The sequence below is a fragment of the Lithobates pipiens genome, unplaced genomic scaffold (genome assembly GCF_037356315.1).
Source record: "Lithobates pipiens isolate NorthernLeopardFrog02 unplaced genomic scaffold, aLitPip1_a1.2 Scaffold_3, whole genome shotgun sequence".
Taxonomy (NCBI): domain Eukaryota; kingdom Metazoa; phylum Chordata; class Amphibia; order Anura; family Ranidae; genus Lithobates; species Lithobates pipiens.
The window spans coordinates 56,089,267-56,110,418 of NW_027507790.1; the positions used below are offsets into that span (position 1 = coordinate 56,089,267).

General features: G+C 47.6%; 1 protein-coding gene across 2 annotated transcripts in view; it reads right to left on the bottom strand.

Moving 5' to 3' along the window:
• CHFR (checkpoint with forkhead and ring finger domains) overlaps positions 1 to 21,152 on the bottom strand; it is a 117,937-nt gene that overhangs the window by 43,422 nt on the left and 53,363 nt on the right. For both annotated transcript variants that reach the window (XM_077461726.1, XM_077461727.1), the window contains exons 12-13: positions 2,214 to 2,333; positions 1,913 to 1,996 (exon numbers count right to left, since the gene is read on the bottom strand). In XM_077461726.1, the coding sequence (XP_077317852.1) occupies positions 1,913 to 1,996; positions 2,214 to 2,333 (204 nt within the window). The remainder of the gene's footprint in view (positions 1 to 1,912; positions 1,997 to 2,213; positions 2,334 to 21,152) is intronic.

Consider the following 21,152-nt stretch of genomic DNA (forward strand, 5'->3'; position numbering starts at 1 on the left):
AAATACCCTCGACCAGAATCCCACTATTCAGAGGGAAAATATATTTTAAGCAACAGACAGCATGGATAAAAAGACATAAGTTGTCAAATAAACCCGATTTCTTTTTATGAGGTGGCAAGTAAAACCTTGGACAGAGGGATGGCTGTGAACCTGGTATGCCTGGATTTAGCAAAAGCATTTGACAGTTCCCCACACACAGCTCACGTGTAAGATAAAGTCTGAATAGAACTGGCTAAAAGACAGAGTTCAGAGAGTAGTGGTTAATGACTCTTGCTCTGAATGGTCTAAGATTATCATTGGTGTACCCCAAGGTTCAGTGCCGAGACCCTTACTTTTTAATATCTTTACAAATCATCTAGGGTCTGCAATTAAAAGTAACTGAGCAAATGAGGTTTAATGTTGATAAAATGTAAAGTTATGCACTTGGGGGCTAAGAATATGCATGCATCATACATACTAGGGGGGAGTATAACTGGGGCAATCAATGGTGGAGAAGGACCTGGGGGTTTTGGTAGATCATAAGCTCCTCATCTGGAATATGCGGTTCAGTTTTGGGCACCAGTTCTCAAAAAGGATATCAGGGAACTGGAGAAAGCGCAGAGAAGGGCAACCAAACTGATTAGAGGCATGGAAGAGCTCAGTTATGACAAAAAGGATTAGAGGAACTGAATCTATTCCCGCTTGAGAAGAGGAGATTAAGGGGGGATATGATCAACATGTACAAATGCATAAGTGGTCCATACAGAGAACTTGGTGCTGCGTTATTCACTTTAAGGTCATCATAGAGGAAAAGGGGGCACTCTTTATGTCTAGAGGAAAAAAAATGTCATCAAATACGGAAAGGTTTCTTCACATTAATGCCGCGTACACGCGACCAGACTTTGACAGCAAAGGTCCGACGGACACAATTCGATCGTGTGTGGGCTCCATCGGACCTTTGCTTGCCAAAAATCCGGCGGACTTTAGAAATAGAACATGTTTTAAATTTTCCCACCGGAACTCTGCCGGACTGGGAAATCTGTTCATGTGTATGTTGGTCCGACGAACAAAAACAGACGCTAGGGAAGCTATTGGTTACTGGCTATGAACTTCCTTATTCTAGTTCGGTCGTACGTCATCACGTTCGAATCCGTTGGACTTTGGTGTGATTGTGTGTGGCCAAGTCCGTCGGAACTCTGCCGAAAGTCCGTCGGAGAGACTGTCGGACCTAGTCCCTCGAAAAGTCCGGTCGTGTGTACGCGGCATAAGAGCTGTGAAAATGTGGAATAGACTCCCTCCAGGAGGTGGTTCTGGCCAGCTCAGTAGATTGCTTTAAAAAATGCCTGAATTCTTTCCTAAATGTACATATAACTGGGTACTAACATTTATAGGTAAAGTTGGTCCCCCCTCTTGGGGGATCGGGAAAGACTTTTTTGTTCCCCCTGCTGTAGCAAAGTGAAGCATGCTTTGCTGGGGTTTTTTGCTTTCCTCCTCTGGATCAACTGTGGGTGAGGGATTGGGTATGGCGCATATTACTTTTTATTTATTTTTTGGTTGAACTGGATGGACTTGTGTCTTTTTTCAACCTATGTAACATCTCTACTAGTCAGAAAATCACATGCATCCTAACCCAGTTTTACAGTTCCTATGGTCAGAAGTGGTTATGCAGAATTACTTTACCAGAAAAATAAAACGTGACCTCCTGTCTAGCCTTGCAAAGTATCAAAAGGTAAATAAATCAGGATGTCTGGCAAACAATTACACATCCTATAGCAGGTAAAGCAGTATGTGTGTTTCAACTGTATATTTAACCATTTGTCTGGAGTTCTCATTTAATTGCAATTATCAATACACCTTAATCATGAATAAAAAAAATAAAAAAAAATAAAATAAAAAAATAAAATAAAAAAAAACACAACCAAAAGCTGCTTACCACAAAATGGAGCCAGACAACCAAGACAGCCAATTCGGGTGCATCCCCAGTACATGTGACAGAAAGACTGCAAACATACAGTGCCTGTGAAAGCAAAACAGTGAGATGGAAGAAAGTTGATGGAAATCAGGCTGCAAGTAAAAGGGCATACAGAATATATTTCAGCAAATAGATTACTGTGTTTTGGCGACAGGGCCAACCAAGGTAAATATTATGGCAACAATAGCACCCAACATGGAGCAGCTGAAATAGACACCTTTCCAAATTAATAAAAATGCCAATTTTAGAAGTTACATCTTACATTGCTGAGGTGGCACATGAGGGCTCTGTTCCCGCTCACTCCTCCGATCCGGCATTGGCTGGAAACAGCATGTACAGATCACATGACTTCCTTGGGAAGAGCATACATATTCCTGTGTCACTAAAGAAAAAAAAAAAAAAAACATTAGGATGATAGTCAATAATTCCAGAATAGCTTTCACAAACTAAAAACACAAAATGTGATATGGTTAAAAAGATAGCTGTGACATATAGGCATTCCCTGCAATATAAAGTTTAGATCTTCCAAAGAGTTGCAAACCCTGCAGTTTTTCTCCTCAGAACACTTATGCCCCATACACACGAGAGGGATTAAGTCTGACAGACCTCCAAAGGAGTTCCGCCGGAGTTCCGACGGAGTTCTGGCGGACTTTTCGACCGAACGGACTTGACCACACACCATCACACCAAACTCCGACGGAGTCGAACGTGATGACGTACGACTGGATTCGACGTAGGAAGTTCCTAGACAGTAGCCAATAGCTGCCCTAGCGTCGGTTTTAGTCCGTCGGAGTAGCACACACACGAGCGGATTTTTCAAAGGGGACCGGGTCCGGCGGAGTTCCGTCGGGAAAATTTAAAGCATGCTTCATTTCTAAAGTCCGTCAGACTTTAGCTTCGCTAAAGTCCGTTGCAGCCCACACACGATCGGATAGTCCGCCGGACTCAGTCCGTCGGAGTTTGGATGTCGAAAAGTCCGCTCGTGTGTACGGGGCATTAGAATGCACCAGGGGATTATAATGAACTAGTCCCAAATTGGTATCCAAAAGGACAGTGGAAAAATGGTGATTTCTTCAGCATAAAAGCTGAAGAGGTAGGAATCTTCAACAAAGTTTGTGAAAAGCCTTGCAATGTACATGAATTACCCAAGAGGGTATTTTTTTCTACACAAAGAGCAGGGAAGGGTTTAAACCTATAGTATTTTTATTATCATCTATGTCCTTGTTGAGGAGATTTCCCATAACTTCCTGTCAGAGCAAGATATAAAAAGAAACCTCTATAAAAAGGTGACAAAAAATAAAATTAAAAAAATGTTTTTTTTTCTTTTTTGGTGGGAAGAGTTAGAATTTATCATGTTTTTATTGCCCAGTAACACTCCTTCCTTATACTGGAATCACAGTCCGAAGCTATGAGAATTTTTTATTAAAGCGGAGTTCCACCCAAAAGTGGAACTTCCGCTTTAAGTACACCTAGCCCCCTGACATGCCACAATTGGCATGTCATTCCTTTGGGGGGGCCTGGGTACCTGGTTTGGAGTGGGACTTCCTGTCCCACTTCCACCTTCTGACCTCTGACCACCTAGGTCAGTGATGGCGAACCTTGGCACCCCAGATGTTTTGGAACTACATTTCCCATGATGCTCCACTACACTGCAGAGTGCAAGAGCATCATGGGAAATGTAGTTCCAAAACATCTGGGGTGCCAAGGTTCGCCATCACTGACCTAGGTGATTCCTAGGCGGCCCCTTCCTCCCGGCAATTTTCTGGGACACGTGACAGGTCCCAGGACATTGCCTGGCCATCGACGGAGTGCAGCGCCGCTCGTGCCCGGCTGTAAAGCCGTGAACTGTCACAGCCGGCGCGTCCACACTCACGTCAGCGCCGTGAAGAGGAGGGGGGAGAAAGGACCGCGGGACAGGTGAGAGTCTGTTTATTAAAAGTCAACAGCTATACTTTTTGTAGCTGCTGACTTTTAATAAACTCAAAAACCAGCGGAACTCCGCTTTAACTGCCTCCCACAGCCGTATAGACAGATGGCGCGATGCTTTGTTGTTCTGGGACGAGGTTACCCCAGTCTCACTGTGCTTGCGTGCCCGCAGGACACTCAGTACTGAGTTCATGCTGTGGCCACGGCGTGACCCAATCGCTTTAAATGCTTGCCAACCAGCCACCGCAGTTTTACTGCGGCAGAATGGCATGGCTGGGAGAAACTAAATTAACTTACGTCGCTTCATCTTTTGGCCACAAGGAGCAAGCATGCCCACAGTGTTTGCCGAAGCCAATGCAAGTGCCCAGTGGGCGAGATGACCACCAGGCACCCGCAATCCCTCGTGACACAGCGAGAACCATGATTTGTGTCTGTAAAACACACAAATCCCGGTTCTTTCAGGGGTGTAGAGACCGATCGTGTGTTCATACTATGTATGAACACCGATCTCTCTCTCTCCTCCTAGACAGTCCCATCCCCCTACAGTTAGAACACATTATTAATAAAAAAATGCCATAAATCTATCCCCCGTTTTGTAGACGCTATAACTTTTGCGCAAACCAATATACGCTTATTGTGATTTTTATTACCAAAAATATGTAGAATACATATCAGCCTAAACTGGAGGCAAAAATTAGCCTTTTAAAAATAAAAAATTGGGGATATTTATTATAGCAAAATGTACAAAATAGTGTTTTTTTTTTTTCAAATTTGACTTTTTGTTTATAGCGCAAAAAATAAAAACCGCAGAGATGATCAAATACCAACACAAGAAAGCTCTATTTGTGGGGGGGGGGGGGGAAGGATGTCAAATTAGTTTGGGTACAGCGTCGCACGAGAGTGCAATTGTCAGTTAAAGCGACGCAGTGCCATATCGCAAAAAATGGCCTGGTCATTGAGCAGCCAAATCTTCTGGGGCTGAAGTGGTTATGAATGAATGAATGACACAGCTCTTTTCCCATGTGATAATATGTGTCCAATCACAGCTGATCACATGTAAACAAGGGAATGCCAGGGCGTGTCCAAGACAGCAGAGTGACCAGAAATCTTTCCCAGAGCTCTGCCGAAGTAAATACTTGCATTTATCCTTACCAGGGTTGCTGTGACCTCCCATGCTGCTTTAAAGACTGCGGGTGCCTTAAAAATCCTCGGGTCGTAGGAAAGGGGGGGGGGGGGGGGGTAAGAAAATTTGTTTTCCACCAGGTATATTGAGGCGGTGCAGCTGGGGCTTATCTGCCAGGATCTGCATAAGATTCATTCCTGCCTAACTGTTAATGAGGTGCGGGTGGGCCATGTAGGACACAGTGGTGGAACATGATGGGGCACTCCGCAATTTAATATGAAGACATTGGATTATAGAGCCGAAGATGCAGAGAATAGATGCCGGCTAAATAACATCCGTATCATTGGCCTACGGGGGGGGGGGTGTGACTGAGGGTAAAAACCCCACAGTGTTGGTTGAGGAACTTTTGCGTTCCCTCTTGCCTGCGGCCCAGTTGTCACCTTATTTTACTGTGGAGAAGACCCACCGGGTGCCCCCCCCCCAAAGCACCGTTATTCTACAGCTCCTTAACTTAAAAGATCTGTGGAGATGCAGAAGTTCTGCCGGTCATTCAACTTTGTCAATGCCACTCTTCGCAACAAGGAAATTAAATACAGTGTCCTGTTCCCGGCCAAGTTGAGGGTCGTGGATGGGGAAACTTCAGTTTTTACTTCTCCCAGAGATGTGGGGTGAAGATTTTCCTGATCAGCGACACAAAATGGTTGTTGCTTTCAAGTTATACCTACCCATTATAGCTGTGTAGCTTTTCTTCCTCCAGCACCTTTATTGGAAATGCGGTTGTCGGGCCCTATTGTTTCTATGGGACCTTGTTCCTACGCAAATATACCTTCTACTGTCCCTTTGGCTTGTCCCCAGTTTTCAACTCCCTACTAGACTGCGGAGGGAATAGTTGAACTGTACCCTGTGTGGGCCTTCTAAGTTTTGTGCCCCTGGCTTAGTCCAGGAGATTACCCAGACTCCGGTAACATTTCTCTGATCCAGCATTTCCTAATGGGAACTTAATGTACTTGCACCTGTTACTTTTGACAATAGAGAAGCAAGACTGAGCACTGTCATGGGTTGATTGATACTCCACATTCTATTACACATCCCCCAAGTTATAGTTTCCCTCAGGTAGGTTATAGGGGATCCAAGCAACTTCACACTATGTGGGACTTGTGGGATGGGGGGAATGGGAGGTCGGGTGTTGCTGACGGAGGTTGGACAAATTTTTATTTTATTTTTTTGTGTTTTTGGTTTTTATTTTTATATTACTGTTCCTTTAAAAGGCATGGACTATGTTCTCTCTTTGATATGCAAAATGATATTATATTGCAGATGTGGGGTGGTCTTGGTGTCTGTTGCTCCTTGGAAGGCTAGAGTGTGCTTCCTCGTTCACCTACTTCATTTATATGATACTGGAACAAGGTCAATGATAAATCGGTAATATCTTGGAAAGTGCGGGATCTTAACTGAGCTGTTAAGATCTCTAGTGTTTAAATATATATCTTTAAAAAAATTCAATCCTCAGATCTGTATTTCGCAAAAGACGCATCTTATAGGATCCTGGATACTGGGCCTTAAGCAGACTTGGTTTGCATTACCATGCAACGTACTCCAGCTACTCCAGGGGAATTAGTGTACTGGTACACCGATTGCTTCCTTTTCGGGATATCAGGACAGACCCAGAGGGCCGTTATGGTGTGAGGATTTGGGTCTTTGGGTGACTTCTATCTCCTCCAGCTGATGTGTCTATGCTTGCTACCATACACTACGGGTGAATGATGTACTTCTAATGGAGATTTTAATATGACCCCTTCTCCAGATCTAGATAGACTCTCTCCCACCCCCTGGTGGTCCACCACCTTGGCCCAGTCGGCAAACACTTTTGTTCTGTGGAAATCTAGCGACACTTTCACTCTATCCTTTGAAAGTTTTTCGTGTCACTCTGCATCCTTCTGGATGTTCTCATGCATTGACTTGGTCTTTGCTACCGAGACCATGCTGCGTAGAGTGTCAGAGGCCACTATCCTCCCCAAGGGTGTTCTAGACCATGCCCCGGTGAGGGTCACTTTGGAGCTGGGCCGCCATAGGAGTGGTTGGAGACTGTACAGATACTGGGATTGAGGACCCTGCTATTCAGGAGAATGTTCAGGAAGGAATTTGTCAGTATTGGTTGACCAATGCAGCATTTACTACCCCTACGGTAACAAGGGATGCCTTTAAGGTTTGGACTCGGGGAGTGTTCTTTGCCCGTGTAGCAGCTGCCGCAAAGCATCTGAGCAGTCCCTGGATGAGTTGGAAGAGAAGGAGGTTAGATGGAAGGAGGCTGCTCTTGTAAACAACCCTAACCCCAATACTTATTGGGCTTGGCAATATGCTCTTAAAACGGGTGTCCTTACTTTGAATAGAAATGACTCAGAAGTCTTTCTTAAATACTACGCAGAGAATGTTTGAACACTGAACTAAAATGGTAGACTATTAGAGTGGCTAGCTAAGGGTCAGAGACCCTAGGGGAACACTACTGCGGTCACCCAATCACATAAATGACAGGTCATTTCAATACTACCGGCTCTTATACTCTTCCCGTGTAGCCTATAATAGTTCTGACCTGCACACTTACATTGCCCTCCACACTCTCGGCTCAGACTAGTTCTGACCTGGATCAGGCGATCATTCTGGAGGAAATTCAGCTAGCTATGACTCAACTTAAACCTGGAAAGACCCCAGGAGTGGATGGACTCCTCACTAAGTTTTTTTCGCAACAGTAAGATCTACCTGCTCCTGGATTTACCGCCTTGTTTGAACAGTTTTTTTATTTTGGGATCCTCGCCCAATTCCATGTCAGACGCGGTGGTGGCGCTGGTGCCCAAGCCGGGTAAGAACCCAGAGGAATGCTCCTTATACCGACCAATATCTCCTTTTAATGTTGAAGATCCTGGCAAATCTCCATATTAAGGTTCAAGGCAATCATTCATGTGGATCAAACTGGATTCATGCCTGGGAAGGATACATTGCATCCCTAGACGCTGAAAAGGCGCTCGACTCAGCAGAGTAGGGTTTCTTCTGGGAAGGTTAAGCAGCTGAGGGTGGGGTCCTTGGAAGAGAATATCTCTGTCTACACCAACGATGCTCTCCTTTACTTACAGGATGTAGATACTTCTCTAAAGGCTACCTTAGACTTAATGAATTTGGTTACTATTTGGTTACTATTTAGGGATCTGCATCAACTGGGACAAGTCCACGTTATCCCCACTAGATGCAGATGTGCGCCTTTTTTTTATTTAAGCAAAAATAAAATAAACCAGCAGTGATTAAATTACCACCAAAAGAAAGCCCTATTTGTGTGAAAAAAAAGGCTAAAAATTGGCCTGGGCAGGAAGGGGGTTAAGAGTGTCCTGTGGCCAGGCAGCGGATGTAGCCGGACGCACACTCAGACAGCTCCGCCGAATCTCCATGACATTATCCTGGGAGCCCGCTCTACTCAGCCCAGAGACCCGCTGAACGGTGCCCGGTTGCCTCGCTGACCCTGACTGAGCCGCTCAATGCCATCCGGAAGGCAGACATCCACCATGAAGCAGCAAAAGCTCGGCGGACCTCATGGGCCGAAATGGCGCCGCCTCGCAGCGCTCCGGACATCCATAGGGAGGCGGCCGCAAAGCGGTTCTCCAAGCTGCTCTACTCAGACCCGGCCATCTTCCCCAGCAAGGCTGAGGAGTTACCTGGAGGGACATTGGAAGCGGATGACACAATGCTGCTGGAGGATTCGCATAGCGCCACACTACCATGGGACACACCGAGTACGCCAAAAAACGCCTCAGTTGGGCCCTTATCCCAGAGCAACCCTGACAGTGAAGGGGAACCTAGGTTAAGGGACATTTTTACGGCAGTGAATTCCTGTAATGTTTCCATAGCAGCTCTTACCAGTGAGATCAAGGGGGTTAAGGCTGAGATTACTTTTCTGCGCCATGACATGCAGAAGCTCAGGGAAAGGACATCTGCACTGGAGGGGAGAGTGAGCTCCCTGGAGGATGACATGGCGCCCATGCAGAATGACCTTACCTACAACAATCACCTGCTCTCACAACATGTCGCCCATTTGGATGACATGGAGAATAGAAGGAGGAGGAATAATGTGAGGGCCATAGGCATCCCGGAACGCATGGAGGGAAAAAACCCGGTGGAGTTTATTGAAAGATGGCTGACCAACGCCTTTGGCAAGGAAGTGTTCTCCTCCATGTTTTCGGTGGAACGTGCGCACCGGGTCCGGCCAGACTGGCGCCACCTGGGCTCCGCCTAGACCATTCCTCTTCAAACTCCTTAATTATAAACACAGGGATGTAATTCTCCTTAATGCCAGGATAAAGCCTACCGCCCTGAAGCTGGAAAATACCAAGATTTCTCTCTTCCCGGATTTCTCAGCTGATTTACAAAAGAAACGTGCTAAATTTACAGATGTCAATCGACGGCTCAGAGAGCTAGATCTTAAGTATGCTATGTTATATCTCTCTCGATTACGAGTCGAAGCTCTGGGCTCTGTGCAGTTCTTTGATACTCCATCTTTGGCAGTGCAATGGCTGGACCGTGAGGAACAGTCTATCCGTGCAGCCCACACCAGGCGTGGCGCACCTCCCTGAGGAACTTATCCCGAAAGCCGTCTCATGGGTCTCATTGCACTTTATCTCCCCACTTACATCATGCTAAGGTGGAGGTAACCTGACATTTGTCTGACTTTGTTTTTGTGTCTGAAACCATGTGTAGCTACAGTTCTTGCTGCCGAGAAGTTTGGAACACCTCGGTGCACTTCCTCTGTTGACCCCGGGATGGAGTGGACAAGATCCCCATCGAATTCCGGACAGTCTTTAAGGCCCTGTTGGCCTACTTTTTGGGGTTCTTTTTATTTTTGTTTTTGATCTCCTCATCTTTCTTCTACCGCATTGTTTGCTTTGACTTCAACGCTCACCTTGAAAATGGGGAGACCCCCCCTCCCACAATGTTATTGCTCTAAGTCTATTTTTGTTGTTACTGCTGCTGGACTTACTGCACCCTTTTAGGGGCGCTTTCCCAAACTGGCCCTATCCCATACTAGGGGGGTTTTCCGCATATTATGGGATCATATGTATATGCTTTGTTTGTAGCAATACTCTTTGCTGATAATGTTACCCTGCTCCAATGTCTATAGCAACAAGAATATTGTCCTGGAATGTCCGGGGCCTGAATAACCCGACCAAGCGCTTGGCAGTGCTACGGACGATCAATCGCTTGAATGCGGATGTGGTGTGCCTACAGGAGACTCACCTCCCCCCGACATCTACCCCAGTGTTGGCGCGGACACAGTTTAGCCATCAATACCATGCTATCTGCTCGGTGTACTCGAGGGGGGTGAGGATCCTGGTTAAAAGCGGCACACAATTCTCCCCATTGGATATCAAAATTGACCCAGAGTGTCGCTATGTTTTTTTGTTATGCTCCCTTTATGGGACTAAATGTATTATTGTGGGGCTGTACATCTCTCCTCCGTTCTCGGCTACCCTCCTTAACTTCCTGGCGGATTATATGTCCCACTTCCCGGGAGTACCTTTATTGGTAGTAGGGGATTTCAATAATTACCTTGACATAGAGCGGGACAAATTGGGTGTCGGGGGAGGGGTTGGCTCTCAGACTAGGCAACAGACTACGCCGTGTGCACGCCTTCTCCAGGAGCTGGGCCTCACGGACGTGTGGAGGATGCATAACCCCGTTGCTAGGGTGTTCTCCTGTCAATCAGCCTCTGTGGGGGGTTTATCTCGCATTGATCTGAGATTGGGGAATGAATGTATGTTACCTCCGATTGTCTCCTCGGAATATCATGCCAGACGAATCTCTGACCATTCTCCGCTCTCTGTGGACATTGGCCTGGGGGCGGTTAGGAAGGGGGGCACCTGGAAACAATCCATTCTGGCTGTCCCTCTTGCCGATTCTGGCCTCCTTTTTTCAGCAGAATATAGGATCCACAGATTTGACCATTGTCTGGGAGGCAGCCAAGGCTTACCTCCGCGGACAATTTATAAGGGAAAAATCCTACATTAAGTCCAAAACTAAAGAATGGGAAAATGTAGTACTGGCAGAGGCACGAAGAGCAGAAGCACTCTATGTAGCTGACCCCAATGGCAACACCAAAAGAGGGTGGTTGTCTTCCCAGTCTTTACTTAAAAACCTAACCCTACAACTAGCAGAAAATAAACAGTTCTTTTTAAAACAAGCTCATTTTGAGGAAGGTGAAAATACGGGCCATATGTTAGCTTTGTTGGCCAAATCACAGCAGCCAGCATCTCACATAGTAGCGGTGAGGGACAAGCAGAGGAATCTTTGCTGCTCCACACAGGCCATTATGGAAACGTTCAAGCAGTTTTTTCAGGAGGTTTATACATCCAAAGTACACCCTTCTAAGGGGGATATTTGTAAATTTTTAGACAGATACCCTGTTTATCTGGGAAGGACACTACTTTGCTGAATGCCCCGCTGACAGAGGAGGAATTATTAGAGGCCCTAGCTCATGCACAGAATGGGAAGGCTCCAGGAGCCGATGGCCTGCCATCGGAGGTCTACAAACGTTATGCCTCACAGTTGATCCCTATCCTTCAGGTGTATAATAGAGCTTTTGAAACCGGGACACTCCCCGCCTCTATGAGTGAGGCACTAGTGGTGGTCCTGTTGAAACCTGGGAAGGATGCTCTGTCCCCGGATTCTTACCGACCTATCTCACTGCTTACATTCGACGTTAAACTGTTGGCCAGAGTTCTGTCTAACAGATTGGCCAAATGTATTCAAACAGTGATACACAGAGACCAGTCTGGGTTCATTCCAACCAGGTCGACTGCTCAAAATTTACGCAGATTATTCCTCAACTTCCAAATCCCTGTCGATAATCCGGGCAATAGGGCCATCCTTTCCTTAGACGCGACCAAAGCGTTTGACAGTGTTGAATTGCCATTCCTCTGGGAGACGTTGTCGAGGTTTGGGGTGGGTCCTTTTTTTAAAATGGGTCCAATTACTCTCCCATGCCCCAACAGCGAGAATGAGAACCAACGGTGACATTTCGGACCCCTTTAATCTCTTTAGAGGCACTCGGACAGGGGTGCCCTTTGTCACCCGTTTGCTCTCGCTCTTGAACCTCTAGCTATCCATATTAGAGCCTCACAGGACATAACAGGATTTTGCCGGGGCCTTAGACAAGACTCAGTCTAGCTGTACGCGGACGATACGCCCATTTATCTTGGGGACACGACCACTCGCTGAAAAATGCAATGTGTTCAATTGCAGATTTCTGAGAGCTTTTGGGATTTAGTATTAACTGGAATAAATCTGTGCTCCTTCCCTTAGACCCCCTGCTGCAACCTCTCCCTGAGTGTGCCAAGAATATACTCATGGTGGATGAATTCCGTTATCTAGGCATACAGGTGACGGTGGACCCCAACCAATACCTTGATTTGAATTTGGCTCCTCTACTTCACAAATTTAGAGAGAAATGTACTGCATGGGTGAAGCTTCCTCTGTCTGTTACCGGGAGGGCGAACCTGATTAAAATGGTGTGTGCCCACAACTCCTGTACGTCTTTCATAACTCCCCCATATGGATACCTCACAAATGGTTCACGCAAATAGATGCTCAATTTCGAGAACTAATCTGGGGAAAAAAAGTCGGCAAGAATTAGTTTACACTCGCTGCAATTAGCGAAAGACCAGGGCGGCCTAGCAGTCCCACATGCTCGATATTACTTTGTAGCTTCCCAACTTCAACACTTGGGTGGATGGGGGGAGCCGGATGTTGAAGACCCTATTAGATCCCTACTGGTCCCACAAGATTCCACGCTTACGGCATTGTCTCACCTGGACGCAGGTCTAACTCATATAGTGCAATCTATCCCTACAATAAGGCTATTACATACTCTATGGAATTATGTTAGATCTATTCTGAAGGTAAGGGGAGCCTGTCCCTTCACCCTTATATGGAGGAATAATTATTATAAGGAATTACATAAACTTACAAATTTTCGTCAGTGGGAGGTGTGCATTTTATCGCGCAGTTATTTAGAGGTACGGTATTCAAATCCTTTGCAGAACTACAGGAGGAATTCCCAATCACCAGGACACAGTTTTATCAATATCTGCAGCTTCGGCTGTCCTCTCTGGCGATAGTGACAAATCCCCTGATGAATGATGTGTTGTTGTCGGGAGACAGGAAAGGCATGATCAAGAATATATGCTAGATTACTTAATTCAACACATGATGGTTCTAAACTGCCATGCAGATGGGGGTGGGAGCGGGATCTGGGCCCTATCGACGGAGAACAGTGGGAATTATGTCCGACATCGGCCCCAGTAGTTTCAGTTTCTACTTCGCATAGGCTGTCACACTTATTTTTACTACATAGAGCATACAGAACTCCTTCCAAGTTGCATAAATGGGGGTTTCGTAACTCCCCACTATGCCCAAAATGTAACAGAGTCGAGGGTGTCTTATTACACATGATGTGGAAATGTCCAAACCTATTCAGATATTGGCAGTATGTATTAACGACTATATCCCAGGTATATCAAATTCCGATACCACAGGATCCGATGGCGTGTCTGCTGGGCGCACTGGAGATCCCCTCTCTCTCGCCCAGTGGCCACACCGCAGTTCTACGTTTACTGTATCTTTCACGCAAAGCCATTGCGAGATTCTGGATAACTCCGAAAGTCCCAAAAGGGAAAGGATGGGTGGAATTGGTAAATAATATGCTTATACGGGAGAGAAAAAAAAAAAAAAAAATTACCTACCAACATAGAAACGTTCTTAAAAATTTTTATGCAATGTGGCAACCCTGGTTGGATACACCTGGACTGGCTCCAACTCAACTGATTATGGATAGGCTTCTGCAGATATGATGGGCCGGTGAATTGGTTATGAGAGGGTAATCCGCTTATATGAGAAATAGCCGTACCTATACCTAGAGGATCATGGCATACAACTATAAATGCATAACGAGTACGATGAGGAAGATCTTTTATTTTTCTTTGTTTGATGTGGTTTGTTTGGTTTGACCATTAAATGCACCCTGAGGTTCTCATGCTCTTTTGGAATAAATTGCAGACCTAGATGGGGCGTGTCCAAGATGGCCGACTGAGCGGACGCACCTGCTGAGAGCTCCGGCCGCTCATCCGTTGCAAACGACCCTTAGCCCTGCAGCCGCCGATCGTGGAGCAGCCTATTCCGGTGCGCACGGTCCCGGGAGGGAATGACCAAAGGTAGGGGCAATTCCGGTTGCCGTAGGACCCCTGCATCGGCCAAATCAAAGCCGAGGCCCAGTTCCGGCCTATCCCCGGACCCGAAGCCTGCGGCCAGCATGGCGTCTCCGCCGAAAGATTCGGACCCGGCGCTCTCAGAACAGTCGAATTTTACGGCGCTGATGCAGGCTATCACCACCTGCCAATCCACCCTGACGGGCAAGATCGAATCGGTGCAGCTTGATATAAGCCTTATCCGCAGAGATATGGATTCGTTCCGCGCCCGGCTGACTGAAGCGGAGCGGCGGGTGGGGGACTCTGAGGATGTGCTGCGAGACCACTCCGGGACACTCCGAACGCTGCAGACCAGGGTGAAGATACTGGAAAGCAGGGCAGAAGATTCCGAGAACAGGAATCGAAGGAATAACCTTCGCATTGTGGGACTGCCTGAGGGGGCGGAAGGAGCAGACCCCCACACCTTCACAGAAAATTTACTTCGTACACTCCTACCCCAGGCACCCTTTTCAAGTTTCTTCACGGTGGAGAGGGCACATAGAATGCCTGCCGCCCGGCCAATTCCGGGGGCTCCTCCACGCACCTTCATCCTTCGCCTACTCCACTTTCGAGACCGAGATCTGGTGCTACGGGAGGCACGCAAGGTGGAGGCCCTTACATATGAGGGGGCGCGACTGATGATTTTCCCGGACTATTCTATCGATACCCAGAAGCTACGTCGCTCATTTGACCAGGTTAAGCTCAACCTCCGCAATAGACGAATCAAGTACAGTATGTTGTTCCCGGCCCGACTGCGTGTCCAAGATGGTGAAACGATTCGCTTCTTCACATCGCCGGATGATGCTGCGACCTGGTTGGAAACCTTGCCGAGGAACAGAGATGATCGGTGAGCTGCCCCTGGGGTGCTGTTTGTTTGATTTCTACCTGTACCCTACCTTCAATTTCCGCGGCGCCCCAGCCGGTCTAGTTGGACATGAGCTGGCTTGAGCTCCGCTTTGTGACAATGGCGGTGTACTACTACGCTACTTCCCGATAGACTGCCTACTGTTTCTACTGTGCCTGAGCTTACTCTGACTATGACTTTTATTTGTTGGTGGCGCATTACTTATTTCCTTGGTTATGCAACAGTTCTTTTCTTTCAAGACTCTGCCCCCGGCTCATGCCGGGTGAACTTAGATAAACATGCCTCTGCAGGGCCCTTTTATCCGACAGATGGTCTGGGCCGGACTTGCGGTGCTCGGACGGTTGCACACATGGTGCTCATCTTTTCATGCATCCCCATGGCTATTGCCAGGACGGTTAGGTTTGGGGTTAGGACACACCGAAGTTTGGGGGGTGGTGTCGGGGTGGGGGGTGGGGGGGGGGGGGTTTGGACACGGTGTTCAGGAAATTCATTTATATGCATTACTCTTTGTCTCTATGTGAAGTGCTGAGGTCAGATTTTTGCTATGGGTCTGGGAGGTCAGGGGGGGAGTTTTGGGAATTTCTATCTACTACTGTGGGGGGGTGGGGGTATTTGGGGGGGGGGGGGGGGTTTGGACTGGAGGAATATCGGGTGGTCTCCTGGGTATGAGGTGGTGGTTTCCGGGGGGCCGCGTCTTTTTCTGTGAGATGACTCTATGGCTCCTCTAACCATTCTGTCCTGGAACGTGCGAGGCCTCAACTCGAGGCTCAAACGTTCCCTGGTATTCACATTTCTTAAGCAGTACTCCCCGCAGATCTGCATATTACAGGAGACTCATCTGACGGGTGGGAAGACGCTGGCCCTCAAGAAACCCTGGGTTGGGGCATATTATCACTCTACCTACTCGGTGTATGCCAGGGGGGTCAGTGTTCTGGTGCACAGATCTCTTCAGTTTAACCTTCTAGATCTCCACTTAGACCCGGGTGGCAGGTATGTGGTGATCCATGCCATGTGTAATGGATTGGAGATGCTGGTGATGGGTGTCTATGTTCCACCGCCGGCTACCATGGAGCTCCTCAACAAGTTGACCCCTATCATGGCATTGTACCCAGGGGCTGCAATATTGTTGGCGGGTGACCTTAATATGACCCCGAACCCCTCTCTGGATAGGTTTCGGGGGGGGGGGCGGGTCAGAGCTCCCCGCTTTTGACCTGGATGGATCTCTACGGGCTCACTGATATCTGGCGGTGGAAGCATCCTAATGATAAACAATACACGTGTCACTCTGCCACTTATGCTTCTTTTTCAAGGATTGACCTGATGTTGGCAGACGCTTTGTTACTTCCCCGCACGGTCAATGTGGAAATCTTACCTAGGGGTATATCAGACCACGCTCCCATGCTGCTGCGGCTTGAGGTGGGCCCTACTCGGGGACCAGCCATGTGGCGACTTTCTGGTTATTGGGTGTCGGACGAGCGGGTAGCCCCGGAGGTGGAGGGGGAGTTGGGAGCCTACTGGGGGGTAAATGCCGGCACCGCGACGTCCTCTGTGCTATGGGACGCTTTTAAGGCCTACGCCAGAGGTCAATATCAGTCTGCCATTTCCAAGGCCCGGAAACATTCTAGGTTGGCACTGGCGGAGGCGGAGAAGAAGGCGCAGGAGCTTGAGAAAGCTTATACGCTGGGGGGTGGCGGAGACTCATACACTGCCTTGCAGTCGATACACAGAGAGATCGCCTTGCTCAGGACGGAGGGTAGTAGGAAGATTCTGCTGGCCCAATCACAACGTATTTTTGAACAGGGGGAAAAAACGGGTAGACTTCTGGCCTGGCTGGCTAGAGAGAGGGCTTCTGTGGCACATATCGCTAGGATTAGAGGGGAACAGGATGAGGTGCTCTCAGACCCTTCTCAAATTAACGCTCGATTTGTACAATATTACAAGGCCCTTTATGCTCCTAGGGAGGTTTTTACTCTGGCAGCCCTTGGTCAATTTTTGGACCGGGTGGATTTTCCGCAGCTCTCTGATGGTGACCGTACCCGCCTGGAGGCCCCGATCTCTCTTGAAGAGGTTCAGGCGGCTATTGCCTCCCTCAAGGGTTCGAAAACTCCGGGCTCAGATGGCCTACCTGCAGAGTTTTATAAAATGCACGCTGACACACTGGCGCCGCGCTTTCACGCCCTACTCCGTACCATGATGACAGAGAGGAACCTGCCGCCCACTATGTCCGAGGCGGTGATAGTTGTTATCCCTAAACCGAATAAGGACCCTGAGTATTGCTCCTCCTATCGCCCAATTTCTCTCCTTCATGTTGACGCAAGGATAGTGACAAAGATTTTGGCAAATCGGCTTAACTCCGTCATCTTGACCCTGGTTCATGGGGACCAAACGGGCTTTATGCCGGGCAAGGGCACTGACATTAACATTAGACGCCTTTATACCCACATTTCTAGGGCTAAGGTGGGTCGGGGACAAGGAGTAGTGGCGTCGCTAGACGCGGAAAAAGCGTTCGACTCTGTAGAATGGCAATTTCTCTGGGGAGTTTTGGAGCGCTTCCACTTTGGCCCCAAATTTATCTCCTGGATTCGGCTGCTTTATAACCGCCCCGTGGCCAGAGTTCGCACCAATGGTGCGGTGTCGGAGGAATTTGTGTTGGGTAGAGGCACGAGGCAGGGGTGCCCTCTGTCCCCTGGCCTCTTTGCGCTGGCAATAGAGCCCCTCGCCATACTTTTAAGGGCGTCGGAGGAGTTTGTGGGACTGCGGGTGGGCCCCCTTAGTGAGAAAATTTCGCTTTATGCGGACGACGCACTGCTTTACCTACCTGATGCATCTGCCTCCTTACAGAGGGCCCTGTGTATTATGGAGGAATTTGCTTCCTACTCGGGAGTTAAGATTAACTGGGATAAATCCCTGTTGTTCTCACTATCTCAAGACCCCCGTGATGCAGTCACGCCAACGCCACTGAAATTTGTGCAGGGGTTTCGTTACTTGGGGATTCTAGTGAAAGGAGATCCCAAGCAATACCTAATTGACAACGTGTACCCTATCTTAGATGACCTGACGGTCAAGTGCCAAGGGTGGAAGTCTTTGCCCTTATCACCGGTGGGTAGAATCAACCTCCTGAAGATGACCTTTTTGCCAAAGTTTTTGTATGTCTTTCGAAACACCCCTACCCCGATCCCGAATTCCTTTTTCCTCAGGGCGGATCGGGTGATCACCACGTTTATTTGGGCTGGAGCGGTACCCAGGGTGGGGAGGCGGGCCCTTCAGCTGCCTCTTTCGGCTGGGGGACTGGCCTTGCCATGCCTGAAACAATACTACTGGGCGGCGGTGCTGGTGACAGTGAGGTGGTGGTTTGTGCAATCGAGGTCCAATCCGTCGGTTAATCTAGAGGCGGCCATTCTGGGGTCTTATGCTGCGCTTAGTAATTTGGTATTTAGGGGCCCTAAAGCTCACCCTACGGTCACGTCGAACATGGCGACGACGGTGCGTGTGTGGATGCAGGTGTCGAGGAAGCTTAACGACCCTTTGGAAGTCTCACCCCATACGCCGTTGTGGGGCAACCCGCAGCTGCGCCATTTCAACTCTGTCCCGGACCCTGCCCTGTGGGCCAAATATGGCATCACAACTATACAGCAGATTATGCCTAGGGGGGTCCTCCTAAACTTTGATACCCTTAAGAGCGACTTCGGGTTGCCGAATAAGATGTTTTTTCGATACCTGCAACTGCGCCATGCGGCGCGGGCCCAATTCCCTGCCCCAATTTCGGTCTGCTCGCACCAGATTGAAAAGTTCCTTATCTCCAAATATGCTGATCGTGTCCTCTCCTCCTTGTACCTCAGGCTCTCCGCTTCGGAACCCGTAGCAGAGTCTGCGCTTTTTTGCAAATGGAGGTCTGATCTTCCTTCACTGAATGAGGAGGACTGGCAGGAAGGCATCCAGAACTATATCCCCCGGATGATCTCTGCACGTGATAGATTTATTCAGCTGAAATTTATACATAGGGCTTACTACACTCCACAGAGACTTTCGAGAATATACCCACCAAGCTCCGATAGATGTCCGAAATGTGGTGTGGAGGTGGGGACATTTATGCATGTAGTGTGGGAATGTCCGGTTATTCGGACCTTCTGGGAGGAGGTGGTGGGGGTTCTGAATTCGGTGGGGGGCCTCTCGGTGGGGATGGACCCTGTGGTCCTGCTGTTGGGGGTGTGTGATAGAGTGGTGGTGGGCACGCATAGGCAACTGTTTGTATTTTATGCGACATTTTATGCCAGGAAGACTATTCTTCTTAACTGGAAGAAGGCGGACCCCCCTGGGATTTCTCAATGGAAAGGGTTGATTGACTCCGCTCTTTCACTATATAAGTTGACTTACATGAGTCGGAAGTGCCCGTCTAAATTTGACAAGATTTGGGGACCTTGGGTGGGAGTGTAGTCGGGTCAACCGTGGGATGGATGGTGGTAGGATCTGGGACGTTCTCTTGTATCTAATTGACTATTACCGAGTGCTATGAGTGGAATGCGGAATTGATGTGGTTTGTCTATTCTATGAGCTGTATCTGGAGGCTTGGCCTCTGGACTCTTCCCCCCTCTTCCCCCCCCCCCCCCCCCCACTTCTTCCTCCCCTTCACTTTTCCTTTCACCATCTCTCCTCCCATTTACCTACTGACCCTTATCAGCTGATTTGTAAAGTTTGATTAACCGACTGGATACTGAACACTGTGTTATGTTGTGTTGTACGATGCACGGTTGTATTGTACTAATGTTTGTATAATTCATTTAATGGTGATAAATAAAAACTTACCTGTTAAAAAAAAAAAATTGCAGACCTAGATAGAAGAAGAGACCTCCTGCGGGTCACATTAGCCCTGATAGGGAAAGGTAAAAAAAATCTGCTAACCCATTGGTTTGATACATACGAGGGAAGAAAGAAGGGGCACCTCTGGGTGCAGATTTTTTTAAAAAGCAGTTTATTCACAATTCATTATAAAAGCAGAGAGATTTTGCACTCACATTTTCATAGTAAAAGTAAGCATGTAGAACAAGGGGGGTCATCTGATTCAGTCCGTCAATATTATTCCGGTCCGCAAGTGTCCCGTTATCCTCTCCTGGCATTACCACTGGTTAGTTGTTCAAAGAAAGCCGGCTAAGTGGATGCAGGGGATGCAATTCCAAAACGAGGCTTGGTTTGCTGTGACATGCGGGTCGCGGAATTGTGACATCACGGACGGTGACGCGTTTCCTGAGCGTTCGGGTCGAGGTGGGAGGACGACCGCGCTCTTTCATCAGGCCAATCAGATAAGAGGAGAGAGGCAGAGATTTAAATAAAGGAAGTTAAGAAGAGGGCGTGGCTGAGCGGAGAGTGGGGTGTGGCTTTAAGGTTAGAATACTCCTGAAGTGCATAGATGGAAAAGTGCGTGGATGGAAAGAAACATAGCAACATATAATACGAGACCGTAATAGTAATAAACAATAAGCAGGTGTGTAGACTCAGAGGATCGTGGCAATTTCATTTTCTCTTACGTTTCTTTCCCTGTTTGCATTAAATTTCACTATATACAAGCCTTTCCTTCTCAGTCTCCATAGTATCCCTTTAGTACTACTATATATATTTCCCCCGCCCCCCCCCCCCTTTTTTTTTATCTGTTCCTCTCAATCCATAAATTATATATATATATATATATATATATATATATATATATATATATATATATATATATACACACACACACACATACACACACACACATACATACACACACACACACACACACTAAAAAAAATTTATGTATATTTATATCTACGTATATAAATTCCCCCCCCCTGTACTTTTATTTTTCTCGTTTACACATCTTAATTTATGCTGCTTCCCTGTTTGTTAGTTTCAACCATTTCCCCATTATCACCAATCCTTTTTTTCCCCCCCAACTTTCTCCTTTCTATACACGACTAACTCTTGCAGTTAGCATGTAGTATCTCATATCCCCATAGCTCGTATATAATCCCG